Source organism: Oncorhynchus kisutch, linkage group LG10 (assembly GCF_002021735.2).
Source record: "Oncorhynchus kisutch isolate 150728-3 linkage group LG10, Okis_V2, whole genome shotgun sequence".
In the NCBI taxonomy this organism is placed as follows: domain Eukaryota; kingdom Metazoa; phylum Chordata; class Actinopteri; order Salmoniformes; family Salmonidae; genus Oncorhynchus; species Oncorhynchus kisutch.
In genome coordinates this window covers 52350140-52365054 of record NC_034183.2, presented here as the reverse complement: position 1 = coordinate 52365054, position 14915 = coordinate 52350140, and the positions used below count along the sequence as shown (strand labels likewise).

At 45.3% G+C, this 14915-nt stretch overlaps 1 protein-coding gene across 13 annotated transcripts in view; it reads left to right on the top strand.

Annotated features, from left to right (window-relative positions):
* The window catches only part of LOC109897280 (rho GTPase-activating protein 23), a 100034-nt gene that overhangs the window by 71143 nt on the left and 13976 nt on the right, over positions 1–14915 (top strand). For 8 of the 13 annotated variants that reach the window (XM_031833957.1, XM_031833955.1, XM_031833962.1 and 5 more), the window contains exons 6-7: positions 4873–4933; positions 6782–8390. In XM_031833957.1, the coding sequence (XP_031689817.1) occupies positions 4873–4933; positions 6782–8390 (1670 nt within the window). Of the gene's footprint in view, positions 1–4872; positions 4934–5398; positions 6144–6781; positions 8391–14915 lie in introns of those variants that run through there. The other 5 variants (XM_031833959.1, XM_031833958.1, XM_031833950.1 and 2 more) reach the window with 2 other exon arrangements.

Sequence of the window (14915 nt, the reverse complement as noted above, 5' to 3'; positions counted from 1 at the left end):
AAGCCCTTAACTGTATTCCATACCTTTTTACAATCATTTTTACAATCAATAAAAGCATTGCTGTAAAATAACGTTTTTTTCTTAGATTCAATTTAACTGCATAATTACTAAGACTTTTGCCATATTTCTTTGAGAAAAAAACCTCACCCAGTTGATCATCAATCCATGGAGATGGACGAGCCCCAACAGTACTCTTTTTTACTGGTGCATGATGGTCCATTACCTCAGTGAGCAAATCAATAAAAACATTCTGTAGCGTGATTTAAATCATCCTCTAGATAAATCAGCTCCCAGGGTACAGCAGCCAAATCATTTTGAAATAGCTCATGATTAAATGTTTAAAAATTTCTGTTGACCACAATCCTTGGGGGTTTCTTTGGAACCTTGGTGTTCATGGTTATGGTCACAATATTATGGTCTGTCCAGCCCACTGGCATTGATCTGGATTTTAAGCATTGCAATGGTATATTACAGAAAATCAGATCAATGCACGTGTCTGAACGTTGACCCAACGTAATTGATGATCTAGTAGTATCATTAACCATTTGTTTCAAACCACAGTTCTCGGCATATCTCATAAATTTAGTTCTATTTGAATGATTATGAGCCTTGAAATGTATATTAAAATCACCCAAGATAAATACATCTCTGTTGCTATCTGTGGCCTGGTCAAACCCAGTGCATAAGTCATCCAGATAGGACACCTTAAAGCTAGGAGGTTTATACACACATTCTACCAATATGGCTGCCTGGTGAGGCAGATGTACTTGAGCCCATAGTGCCTCTATTTGACATACATTAAGATCATCACTCCTCTTAAAGGGTATATGATTCTGAATTTACAGTGCTACACCCCTACCATTCCTATTCCTGTCCCTTCTCAGTAGACTATATCCTTGAATGTTAATTTGCCCATCATTTACAGATGCATCTAAATGTGTTTCGGTCAAAGCCAAAATATGAATATTATTTATGTTGACCAAGTTAAAAACCTTCTTATGGCTGAAATCCGGTTAACGGGATCGATATGACAACAGCCAGTGAAAGTGCAGGGCGCCAAATTCAAAACAACAAAAATCTTATAATTACAATTCCTCAAACATACAAGTATCTTATACCGTTTTAAAGATAGAATTCTCATTAATCCAGCCAGTGTCTGATTTCAAAAAGGCTTTACAGCGAAAGCACCACAAACGATTGTTAGGTCACCACCAAGCCACAAAAAAAACACAGCCATTTTCCCAGCCAAAGATAGGAGTCACAAAAAGCACAAATAGAGATAAAATTAATCACTAACCTTTGATGCTCTTCATCAGATGACACTCATAGGACTTCATGTTACACAATACATGTATGTTTTGTTTGATAAAGTTCATATTTATATTTAAAAATCTGAGTTTACATTGGAGTGTTACGTTCAGTAGTTCCAAAAACATCCAGTGATTTTGCATAGCCACATCAATTTACAGAAATACTCATCATAAATGTTGATGACAATACAAGTGTTACACATGGACTTATAGCTATACTTCTCCTTAATGCAACCGCTGTGTCAGATTTCAAAAACGCTTCACGGAAAAAGCAAACCATGCAATAATCGGAGAACGGCGCTCAGAAAACAAATACATTTATCCGCCATGTTGGAGTCAACAGAAATCAGAACTAACATTATAAATATTCACTTACCTTTGATGATCTTCATCAGAATGCACTCCCAGGAATCCTAGGTCCACAATAAATGTTTGATTTGTTCGATAATGTCCATCATTTATGTCCAAATAGCTACTTTTGTTAGGGCATTTAGTCACAAATCTAAACGTGTGCAGGTCAGGCCGAAAGTCGGACGAAATGTTCAAAAAGTTATATTACAGGTCGTAGAAATATTTCAAACTAAGTATAGAATCAATCTTTAGGATGTTTTTATCATAAATCTTCAATAACGTTCCAAACGGAGAATTCCTATGTCTGTAGAAAAGCAATGGAACGCAGGTCGCTCTCATGTGAAATGCGCGTGACCAGCGCGTTGCTCTCTGCCAGACACCTGACTCATTCAGCTCTCATTCGACCTCACTTCACTGTAGAAGCCTCAAACCAGCTTCTAAAGACAGTTGACATCTAGTGGAAGCCTTAGGAAGTGCAACTTGACCCATATCCCACTGTGTTTTCGATAGGGGCTGAGTTGAAAATCGAACAACCTCAGATTTCCCACTTCCTGTTTGGATTTTTTCTCAGGTTTTTGCCTGCCATGAGTTATTTTAAACTCACAGACATCATTCAAACAGTTTTAAAAACTTCAGAGTGTTTTCTATCCAATACTACTAATAATATGCATATATTAGCACCTGGGATTGAGGAGCAGGCCGTTTACTCTGGGCACCTTATTCATCCAAGCTACTCAATACTGCCCCCAGCCATAAGAAGTTAAAAACCTCATGTATTTTGTTAGGAAAGCTACATACAGTTGAAGTCGGAAGTTTACATACACCTTAGCCAAATACATTTAAACTCTGTATTTCACAATTCCTGACATTTAATCCTAGTAAAAATGACCTGTCTTAGGACAGTTAGGATCACCACTTTATTTTAAGAATGTGAAATGTCAGAATAATAGTAGATAATTATTTATTTCAGCTTTTATTTTTTTCATCACATTCCCAGTGGGTCAGAAGTTTACATACACTCAAATAGTATTTGGTAGCATTGCCTTTAAATTGTTTAACTTGGGTCAAACGTTTTGGGTAGCTTCCCACAATAAGTTGGGTGAATTTTGGCCCATTCCTCCTGACAGAGCTGGTGTAACTGAGTCAGATTTGTAGGCCTCCTTGCTTGCTTACGCTTTTTCAGTTCTGCCCACAAATTTCCTATACGGTTGAGGTCAGTGCTTTGTGATGGCCACTCCAATACCTTGACTTTGTTGTTCTTAAGCCATTTTGCCACAACTTTAGAAGTATGCTTGGGGTCATTGTCCATTTGGAAGACCCATTTGCGACCAAGCTTTAAATTAACTTTAACTTTAACTGATGTCTTGAGATGATGCTTCAATATATCCACATAATTTGCCCTCCCAATGATGCCATCTATTTTGTGAAGTGCACCAGTCCCTCATGTAGAAAAGCACCCCCACAACATGATGCTGCCACCCCCATGCTTCACGGTTGGGATGGTGTTCTTCGGCTTGCAAGCCTCCCCCTTTTCCTCCAAACATAACGATGGCCATTATGGCCAAACAGTTCTATTTTTCTTTCATCAGACCAGAGGACATTTCTCCAAAACGTACAATCTTTGTCCCCATGTGCAGTTGCAAACCGTAGTCTGGCTTTTTTATGGCGGTTTGTGATTGGAATTGTGATACAGTGAATTATAAGTGAAATAATCTGTCTGTAAACAATTGTTGGAAAAATGACTTGTGACATGCACAAAGTAGAAGTCCTAACCGAAACAAAACTATAGCTTGTTAACAAGACATTTGTGGAGTGGTTGAAAAACAAGTTTGAATGACTCCAACCTAAGTGTATGTAAACTTCCACCTTCAACTGTACATTAACCTATATGCAGCCCTTTCCTTGTCATGTGGAGAACAATAGAGCATGTATTCATTATAGTTGAAGTTGTTATGATACACTACAACACACAAACTCAGATTTGAACATTGAATTAAAATAGCCAGGGAGTTACTCTAGAGTCCCGATACAATTGCCCATTGATGTAAAGTTTATCCATCACCCTGGAGACTCGTTGATTCGGGCAACACTTTTCCTTCACGATTTGCAAAAAAAAAAATCCTTTCATTGATCTCGGTGGGGAAATGATCATTCATTCCAAAATCAGTGTTTCTGAGTTCTCTGCACCTGCTCTTCGTCATTTCCTCTTGCTTAAATTTGTCAAAACATGCAATAATAGCCAGTGGCCTATTCCCCAGAGGCCTTACCCATTCTATTGACTCTGGACAAAGTGACATTACGCACAACATCAGTGGGCAGTTTCAGTTGAGTTGACATAAAGTCTCGGATTGTGTCCTCACAGCCTCTGTTGTTGTCATTCTCCGGTATCCCTGAGAATATTAGATTGTCCCACATTGATCGACACTGTACATCAAGCAAGGTTTCTTTAAGTTGTTTGTTCTCCCTTTGCACCACCTCCACCTTGCTATGAATACAGTCCACAGTACATTTCAGCATCGTGTTCTCTTTCCTTAGATCATCCATCTGACATTGGCTGAATTCTGGACTGGCACATAATGCATTTCTGTTATTGTTTTTTTTATACATTTGCAAAAATGTCACTTTGTGTTTATGAGGTATTGTGTGTCGACTGATGAGGATTTTTTTTAAATTTCATCCTTTTTAGAATAAGCCTGTAATGTAACAACGTAGAAAAAGTCAAGGGTCTGAATACCTTCCGAATGCACCATATGTGTGGGTGTCGTTTATGTACGAGACATGTATGTTTTATGTATGTACAGCATCATTCTGGAATGTGGAACATGTTCCAGTTGTGTAAAGTCTTCCTTGACTTGTGTGAGTACATCCTCCTAAAGAGAATAGCTTGGCGCAATGAGTGTCCAGAACACATCCACTGAGAGCAGTAGAGTCAACGGGGTCATCGTCAACAGGGTCTCCTGTGACATGGTGGCTGATCAACTCATCTCAAAGCAAAACAAAACCCTTCGTCACAACTGGGGGGAAAGTGTTCTCTTACTGTAACACGATGAGTTTGGGAAAAAATGTGGAATTATAATTGTTTTTCTATCGTTCCATCTGTGTTCCTTTTTCCCTTCTCCCCTTCCTCCTTCTCTCCCCTCTCTTTGGTTCCCCCTCTCTTTGCCCTCTCCCGTCCTTGTCCCTCTCGCCTTTCTTCTCGATCCCTCCACAGTGAGAGTGTGTTGGAGCTCTCTATAATGCCAAAAGGTGAAGACGTGCTGCAGCTGGTAAGTGTGAGTATTATATTTCTGCCACACTACACCCTAATAGAAATACTCAACTCTCTCCTGATAAATGAATTGATTTAAGAATACTAATACTACGGAGAGATAACATCTTGGATATAGTCGTTCTTGTCATTCCTTTGCTTTGATTTGAAATCCTCAACTCTCAGGAACTAGTTTCACTCTGACCTCACTGTCACGCAGATGCTTTCTCGCCTGTAGCTGGATTACAACACACATTATTTCAAGCTATTATCCAAAGTTCTGTAGAAGCGTCACATGAAAAGCAGCTACCCACACACACACACACACACACACACACACACACACACACACACACACACACACACACACACACACACACACACACACACACACACACACACACACACACACACACACACACACACACACACACACACACACACACACACACACACACACACACACACACACACACACACACACACACGCTTTGCCTCAGTCCATAAATTGCTCCACCACTTACACACATGACCAGACATGCAGAGCAGAGCAGAGCAGAGCCTCTGGACCAGGAGGAGCAACCCAGGGGCAAGAACGCTGACACAACCTCCCAGACCTGGGCGCCCGACTTGGGCCTTTCTCTCTCTCTCTCACACACACACAAACCCCTACCCACCAAGCACCCTTTCTTCCCCCTTCCAAATACTGTCCTCCTTCAACCCCACTACCACTCCCCTACCCCTCCACTCCTCCACCCTTCTCTCCTCTCACTCTGCCCCTCACTGCACCACGGGCATCGGTTGCATTCCAATGGTGACGTCACCAGCACTAGTTACGCCCCCTTCCACCCTCCCACAGGGTAGAGTGAGGGAAAGAGAGAGAGAGGGAAGAGGGACTTTGGAAAGGCTTGTCTGAGGACGGCATACTGAACGAAGAAGAAAGTTCGACAGATAGCAGAAAAGAACAGCGAGAGAGACAAAAAGAGGAGTGTAAAGAAGAAGTTGAGACATAACCTCGAGAAAGAAGGAAAGAGAGTGGTAAAATCATAGCGGCGGGAGTGTTAGTGTCTGTGGGAAGCAAACAGACTGGTGCATTGAGGAGTTCCCCTCCTCTCCTCTTCCTCTGTGAGTGACTTCAAGCCACAGTATTGAGCCTGAGAGACACTGCCAGACTGAGTGTTGGGCCTGCCCTGCTCTCTGAGGTGAAGCCTGAACACCAGCTGAACACTTCATCTGTAAGTGTTGCCTTTTGATGTGAATTCATTTCGGGCAAAGATGTTTTAAGTCTGTGGCTTTGTAGTTTCTTAATCGGTGTTGCGGCTGTAGCTTGGGGGGCTTGAACGCTGAACGATGCTTCAGATGTGTGTTGTTGTTGCGGGTTTATTGGATCAAGCTAGCTGTAGCAGTGAGACTCTGTGCTGGTTTTGATAGATCCAGATTTGCTGTTGTTTTAAGTCAGTGCTTTGTTGACGTGTTTTCTTCGGGAACATTGCTGTGGGTCTGTGCGGCTGCAGACGGTTGCTGTGCTGTGGCTCTGGCTCAAGGCGCGTGCTAGTGCCTGCAGCTAACGAGTAGCTGTGTTTGTGTTGGAGGCTGAGTTGGGGCCCCTGAGAGTCACTGTGGCTGAGCAGACTGAGGTGGTAGGAGGATGAACACAGATGATTCTCGACGTCGCTTGCGGTGCAACATCATAGTTAACAAGGAGCTTTAGTGGAATGCTGTGCCGGTCAAACCTGTGACTGTCAAAGCAGTTGTATTGAATCATTGAGTCCATCTACTGATCCCGCTCCTTCCTCCCCTCTGACCTCTGTTCGTCACCTGAACTCCTCCTATTTGTGTCTCAGCTCTCTCCCTCTCTTGTCTCCACCTACAGGCATACTCCCAGGATGCCTACCTGAGGGGCAACGAGCCTTACACAGGGGGAGCCCGGAATCTTCCGGTACCCCCGCCCCTCTGCTACGCTCCCCGCACCAAGTCCCAGCCTCCCGCCGGGGCCCCGGCCCCCATGGGCCAGAACCAGCTGGACAACTGGAGCCGCTGGGCAGGCTCCGCCAGCCCCTTGTCCCCCCTGGACAACCGCTCCACCGTGGGCAGCCCGGCCAGCTGGCAGGAGGGACTGGGCGGAGAGCTGGGGGGCGTGTGCCACAGTAGCCCCCCCTACAGGACAGAGGAGATCCAGTACGGTGTGACCGGGCAGCAGCCTACGGGACAGACCAGGGGCCGCTCCTACTCCTCATCTTCTTCTTCAGGAGGGCCCCTCAGCAGCCCTCTGCATGTCCATTATGTCAACCACAATGCTGCTGGCACTGCCACCACCGCCTCTCAGCCCCAGAAAGGCAGCCAGGCCTGGGCCAGCCCTCCCCAGCCGAGCCCCAGCCGCAGCCAGCACTGCCAACAGGCCCTGTCTGAGTGGTACTACAGCCAAGCTGCTGAGCAGCGTCAGGGCCGCAGTGGCAGCATGCACCAACGCCACCGCAGCTACTCTCAGGACAGGCTGTGTGAGACAGGCCCTGGGTGCCACCGCCGGGGTCCGGGCGGCTGGCCCCACAGCGCCTCCCAGGACACCCTGATGCTACTGCAGCAGTCGGGCCCCGGCCCCCACGGGGACCCTTCTTGGACATACGGAGACTGGGAGGGGGCCCGGGACCAGAGTCACCCCTCCTCCTACGGCAGCAGAGCCCGGTCGGAGAGCCTGCTGGTACAGTACGACCGCTATGGCCGTTCGCTGGAGATGTTGGAGTCGCCCCGTTCCGAGAGGCCCGCCTGGCTGCAGCAGGCCTCACAGCAAGCACCCAGGACTGAGGCCTACCAGAGGCAGGGGAACCATTACGGTGTCGCACCGGCCCCCTCTATGGGCCGACAAGCACAGCCGCACCACAAAACCACCCCCCAACCCCACTCACAGTCTCACTCACAGCCCCAGCCCCAACAACCAGCCCCCCAGAGCAGACGTCTGCCCACCGGACAGAGCCTGGATGACCAGCCAGTAGGTTACCGCAGCTACAGCCCCTCCTTCAACCGCAAGACAGGCCGCATCATGCAGCAACCCTCCTTCAGGGACCCCTCCTACCTTGGCCCCCACCTCAGCTGGGCCCCCACCCCCAAAACCAGCCCCCCAGAGGGTGTTGTCCCCTCAGTTCCATCCCCCCTGGCCTCCACCACCCCCGAGCCCCTTGACAGGGCCTACCGCCCCACCAACCATGAGAGAGGGGCAGTGGAAGGCCAGGCGGAGGTGCTAGCTCAGACCCAGGAAGTCAAACTGAGACAGAAACCCCCCACGGGACGAAGGAGCGCCCACGCCATGCGCCACCCCCACTACACCCTGCCTGTAGATGGCACAGAACCCCCTGTGTTCCCCCCTGACCCCCACGACACTGCCCCTGCCCCTCGCCCCTCAGGAGATGGTGCCCCGCACCGTACCAATGGCAACCTGGCCCCCCTGTCTGTAGAGGATGACGCAATGGCATCCATTCCCTTTATAGGTAGGCACCTCCACCACCACACACTCCTCCTCCTCTTCCTCTCCCAACCCCTCCATGTGACTTGAAGACCCCATCACTCACACTTCCGTTTAAGACACAAACATATTCCTCCTGATTGATCTTACTGGAACTTACTTGAAACTAACTGTTTGTAAAAATAAACAAGAAGCTTACCAGAAAGATTGACCCGAAAGAGGGGGGGGGGGGGGGGGGGGGGACATAGACTATTGACTTGGCCTCTATTTAGAGAATAGAACCATTCTCTCTGTATCCTTCATTTCCTCTGTCTACCTGTGTGGCCAGGCTCCGGGCTTTTCCTCACTCTGTCTCCAGTCTGTGTCTTTGTTTGTGTTGGGTAATACTGTCACTTCCCACAGACATGCAGACAGTATTAGTAGTGTTTGATTGAATCATATTTTACGGGACTTCACTAACCCCCCCCCCCCCCCCCCCCCCCCCCCCCCTCCTCACCAAGTCTCTCAGATCCCCTTTCCTTTCCATTCACAGGAGAGGAGGTGGAAGCTGACTTTATGTCTCTCACTAGCTTTCAGTCTGTCTGCTTTCACCACAGGGAGAATATTTTTCTCTCTCTATGTCACTGCCATGAATTCCATTTGAATTCCAGCCAAGTTGGGTGACAGGTAGCCTAGCGGTTAAGAGCGTTGGCCCGGTAACCAAAAGGTTGTTGGTTTGAATCCCCGAGCCGACTAGGTGACAAATCTGCCGATGTGCCCTTGAGCACGGCACTTAACCCTAAATGCTCCTGTAAGTCGCTCTGGATAAGAGCGTCTGCTAATTGACAACAAAAAAAAGAGAAGAATAGTATAAATGAATTGGTTGAAACTCTAATAATAACCTTAACTTTTGGCATTATGTCTGGATTTACTGAGATTCACCTTCTGGGCTTTGTAACTGTTTGAACGTTTGTGTATTTGCATACTGCATGTGTGTTCTACTGTAATCACACGTATGTATGTATGTATGTATGTATGCATGTATGTATGCATGTATGTATGCATGTATGTATGTATGTATGTATGTATGTATGTATGTATGTATGTATGTATGTATGTATGTATGTATGTATGTATGTATGTATGTATGTATGCATGTATGTATGTATGTATGTATGTATGTATGTATGTATGTATGTATGTATGTATGTATGTATGTATGTATGCATGTATGTATGTATGCATGTATGTATGTATGCATGCATGCATGTATGTATGCATGTATGTATGTATGTATGTATGTATGCATGCATGCATGTATGTATGTATGCATGCATGTATGTACGTGTGTATGTATGCATGCATGCATGTATGCATGCATGTATGTATGTGTATATGTATGTATGCATGCATGCATGTATGTATGTATGCATGCATGTATGTGTGTATGTATGTATGCATGCATGCATGCATGTATGTATGTATGTATGTATGTATGTATGTATGTATGTATGTATGTATGTATGCATGTATGTATGTACAGTGTGTGTGTGTGTGTTTGTGAGAACAGAACAAGAGGTATCTGGCCGTGTCTCAGCTTGTTGCCTCTGCTCTGCTGCTGGAAGAACACATGATGAACATAACAGGGCCTCAGTAAATAGCCAGCTAGTCCTACATCCTGTACAGTACTGATCAACAGACCATAGCCTCTAGCCCTACAGTCAAACCACAGGTAAACCAACCGACCACAGCTAAGGCAGGACCAGGCCAGGGCCACATGCAGTACCTATAGGAAGTCTACACCCCCTTGAACCTTTTTCACATTTTGTTGCGTTTACACAGTGGGATTGAAATGTTTAATTATGTCATTGATCGACACAAAATACTCCATAATCTCAAAGTGGAAAGAAAATTCAACAAATTTGAACAAATTAATCAAACTTGAATAACTGAAATAGAGTTGTTGCATAAGTATTCAGCCCCTTTGTTTAGACAAGCCTAAATGAGTTCAGGAGTAAACTGTGGCTTAACAAATCACACAAGTTACATGGACTCACAGTGTGAAATAATAGGGGTTGATATGATTTTTAAATGACTAACTCTTCCTCTGTCCCCCATACATACCACATATGTAAGGTCCCTCAGTCAAGTACTGAATTTCAAGCACAGATTCAACTACAAAGACCAGGGAGCTTTTCAAACGCCTCATAAAGAAGGGCAGTGATTGGTAGATGGGTAACAATAACAAATCAGACATTGAATATATATCTTTAAGCATGGCCAAGTTAATCATAATGCTGTGGGGGATGTATTTACATCATCCAGACACAAAGATACAGTCGTCCTTCTGAACTGAACTGAGCTGCAGGACAGGAATGAAACTGTGTGTGTGTGTGTGTGTGTGTGTGTGTGTGTGTGTGTGTGTGTGTGTGTGTGTGTGTGTGTGTGTGTGTGTGTGTGTGTGTGTGTGCGTGTGCGTGTGCGTGTGCGTGTGCGTGTGCGCGCGCGCGCACGCGCGCACAGGGATGTTACCATGAGGCCATTGGTGATTTTAAAACAGTTACAGAATTCAATGGCACTGATGGGAGGAAACTGAAGATGGGTCAACAACATTGTAGTGCCTCCGCAATACTAACCTAAATGACAGAGTGAAAAGAAGAATACAGATATACTGAATAAAAAATATTCCAAAACATGCATATATATATATGCGATAAGGCACTCATGCAATATTGCAAATAAAACATGGCAAAGGAATACACGTTTTGGCCAAAATGCAAAGTCTTATGTTTGGTCCAAAACCCCACTGAGTAACTGCCTCCTAATTGTCAAGCATGGCGGTGACTGCATCGTGGTATGGGTATGCTTGACTTTGGAAATAACCCAGTTACCGTTTTGACTTAAATCTGCTTGAAAATGTATGGCAAGATTTGAAAAATTGCTGTCTAGCCATGATCCCCAACACCTTGGCAGAGCTTGAAGATTATTTTTTAAATTTTTTTTAAAGGATAATGGGCAAATATCGCACAATACAGGTGGGAGAAGCTCTTAGGAGATTTACTCACAAGACTCACAGCTGTCATCGTCTGCCAAATGTGCTCCTAACATGTACCGACTCAGGGGGGTGACTAATCATTATAATTATTATTAATGAACTAATCAAGGCATATGACTGTTTTATTTTTATTTCATCTTTAACTTTAGAGTTTAGAGTATCTCGTGTCGATCGTTGACAAAAGAAATGACAGTTAAATCCATTTTAATCCCACTTTGTAACACAATCAAATGTGACGAAATCCAAGGAGTATGCAGACAATCTATAAGCAAGGTAGGCTACTCCACACCCTCAGATGGTCAGGACAACAACTGAGGTCAGCAAAGTGGCAAAGCGGATTCAAATGAGCTGTGTCGGAAACTTGTGCCTCCGTTAAAATGGAGAGATGCCCTCAATGTGGGGCCAAACCTTGAGGAACATAGAGAGCGAGAGAGACCTATAAAGAAAGATATTTAATAAGGAAGAAAACCAGGGAACGGAGAAAATTCTTGCTGCTTCTCTTCCTTCCTGCTCAAGAGTCAGGGATGCAAGCTGAGGCATGTTTAATGACCATAGACTTCAAACTCCTCTCTTGCTGTTTCTCTATCTCTCCATCTTTTCCTCTCCCTGATAGGATCTGTGATCTGGTTGTTTGGGAACATGATTTAATAGGCTGTAGAGGATGAGGCTGTGTAGTAGACAGACGCACAAAAGCAGAGTCTGTGCTGTCCAGGATGGTGGTTGGATTCTCTTGCCCTCTAGTATCGGTCGTTTGACTTAGCGTTTCTCTATATGGTGCTTTCACTCACTGTAGTCCCCTTTTTGAATAGTGTTGGTAGCTTGCGGTAGCAAAACCAATGAAAGGAATTACGTATTGGAGCATTTATACTGTAAATCCTAGGATTGGGTCTTATTAGGAAGCCAGAAGTCTCGATGGTGGGACAGGGGGCCTGGTGGTAGTGGGACCCCCTGTGAGTCACAGTACAGTAAGGGTCCAGACTGTCTCTGTCACACTGCCAGCCTCAGGCATTGCCCTCTCTGCCCACCGCCCTCAATGCTGCCTTTGTGTACCACTGGGAGATGGAAGGGTTATTCACCAGTCCACAGCCCCTCCCCACAACAGACACACAGAGCCACTACCATCCACACAACACACACACACACACACATACATACTGAGCTAGCCAAAACATGGCCTATGCTCTCAAAGGCATCTCTCTTTCACCCTCTCTCTGTGTCTCTGTGTGAGCGGGTGAGGTCATGGCGTCTCCTATGGAGAAGGGGAAGTGGTAGTAGGCTATAGGAGTGTGTTGTAGTAGTATAGATCCCTGCTCCATTCTAAGTCCTGTAGTGTGGTGGCTGGGAGCTCCTCTCTCTACTGGCGCTGCTCTGCTGCTGCTGGCTCTGTTAATGATGGCCTTTGTTAAACCCACAGGCAGCGAGAGCGGCTATTTCTGGGCTCGGCTGTAAACAGGCAGATTCCACATCCCAGATTGGGAATGTTTCCGCCTCTTCTCCTACTGCCTCTGTTGGGCTGACCCTAGAACCCGAGACGAGAAACGGACGGATGCGGAGAGAAGAGGAGATTGTGAGGGAGAGACAGAGGAAAGCAGGTGGAAGGCAGTGAAAGTGGAAGCAGAGATGGAATAGAGGGGAGAATATGTCTGTGGAGAGGTATGGTGAGAGAAGAAACAGACATAGGGGAGAGAGGGATGAGTGTTGCATGAAAAGTTATGTTTTGAGCACCTTGTAACAATACAAGAAAGCATAACATTCCGTTTCAAAAGTTCAAGTTAAGGCTATAGGGGTTGCTTTCGAGTTGAGAGCCAAGTCGTCTTTGAGCCATAGCTTCCATTTGAGACTGAAGATCTGCTGCCCTCTGCTGTTTAGTGAAGGTACTCACAGACAGGCGCAGCAGCCGTGGTTATTAGTGAGGCCAGCATTCGGACCTGAAGCTACAAAAGTTAAACATGGGAAAAACCCTACCCTTCCCTCCCTAAATGCAAACACTAGTCTGGTCCATAATCCTCTCTGTCAGTCAGAAAGTGTGTTGTGGCTGGCTGGTTTCACATCCCCTTGTGTGTGTTTTAGAATGGTTGAGATGAACGTGGTAGGGTTATCTTGGACAAGGTTGGGTAGGTTACTTTCTAAATGACATCTGCTAGAGTTACTAGTTACCTGTCCAAAATTGTAATCAGTACTGTAACTTTTGGATTACCCAAACTCAGTAACAATCGGATGACTTTCAGTTACTTTTAGATTACTATTGCAGGATAAATCAACGTTAGAGTTTACATGGCTGATGTCGCACTATGGTGTATGTTGGCTTCTTTTAACCCATCGCTTTGTACTTTAATACAGATAGGTTTCACGTTTTAATGTCACGCGTGACAACAGTGAAATGCCTTTCCTGCGAGCTCTAAACCCAACGATGCAGTAATCAATAATTAGTGCGAAAAATAACATACGGTAGAACAAAAACAAACAAGACATTTTTTCTATAAATAATAAGAATACGAGAAAGTAAGAAGCTATATACAGGGTCAGTTCCAGGGTCAGTAACTATATACAGGGTCAGTTCCAGGGTCAGTAACTATATACAGGGTCAGTTACAGGGTCAGTAGCTATATACAGGGTCAGTTCCAGGGTAAGTAACTATATACAGGGTCAGTTCCAGGGTCAGTAACTATATACAGGGTCAGTTCCAGGGTCAGTAACTATATACAGGGTCAGTTCCAGGGTTAGTAACTATAGACAGGGTCAGTTCCAGGGTCAGTAACTATATACAGGGTCAGTTCCAGGGTCAGTAACTATATACAGGGTCAGTTCCAGGGTCAGTAGCTATATACAGGGTCAGTTCCAGGGTCAGTAACTATATACAGGGTCAGTTCCAGGGTTAGTAACTATATACAGGGTCAGTTCCAGGGTCAGTAGCTATATACAGGGTCAGTTCCAGGGTCAGTAACTATATACAGGGTCAGTTCCAGGGTCAGTAGCTATATACAGGGTCAGTTCCAGGGTCAGTAACTATATACAGGGTCAGTTCCAGGGTCAGTAACTATATACAGGGTCAGTTCCAGGGTCAGTAACTATATACAGGGTCAGTTCCAGGGTCAGTAACTATATACAGGGTCAGTTCCAGGGTCAGTAACTATATACAGGGTCAGTTCCAGGGTCAGTAACTATATACAGGGTCAGTTCCAGGGTCAGTAACTATATACAGGGTCAGTTCCAGGGTCAGTAGCTATATACAGGGTCAGTTCCAGGGTCAGTAGCTATATGCAGGGTCAGTTCCAGGGTCAGTAGCTATATACAGGGTCAGTTCCAGGGTCAGTAACTATATACAGGGTCAGTTCCAGGGTCAGTAACTATATACAGGGTCAGTTCCAGGGTCAGTAGCTATATACAGGGTCAGTTCCAGGGTCAGTAGCTATATGCAGGGTCAGTTCCAGGGTCAGTAGCTATATACAGGGTCAGTTCCAGGGTCAGTAACTATATACAGGGTCAGTTCCAGGGTCAGTAACTATATACAGGGTC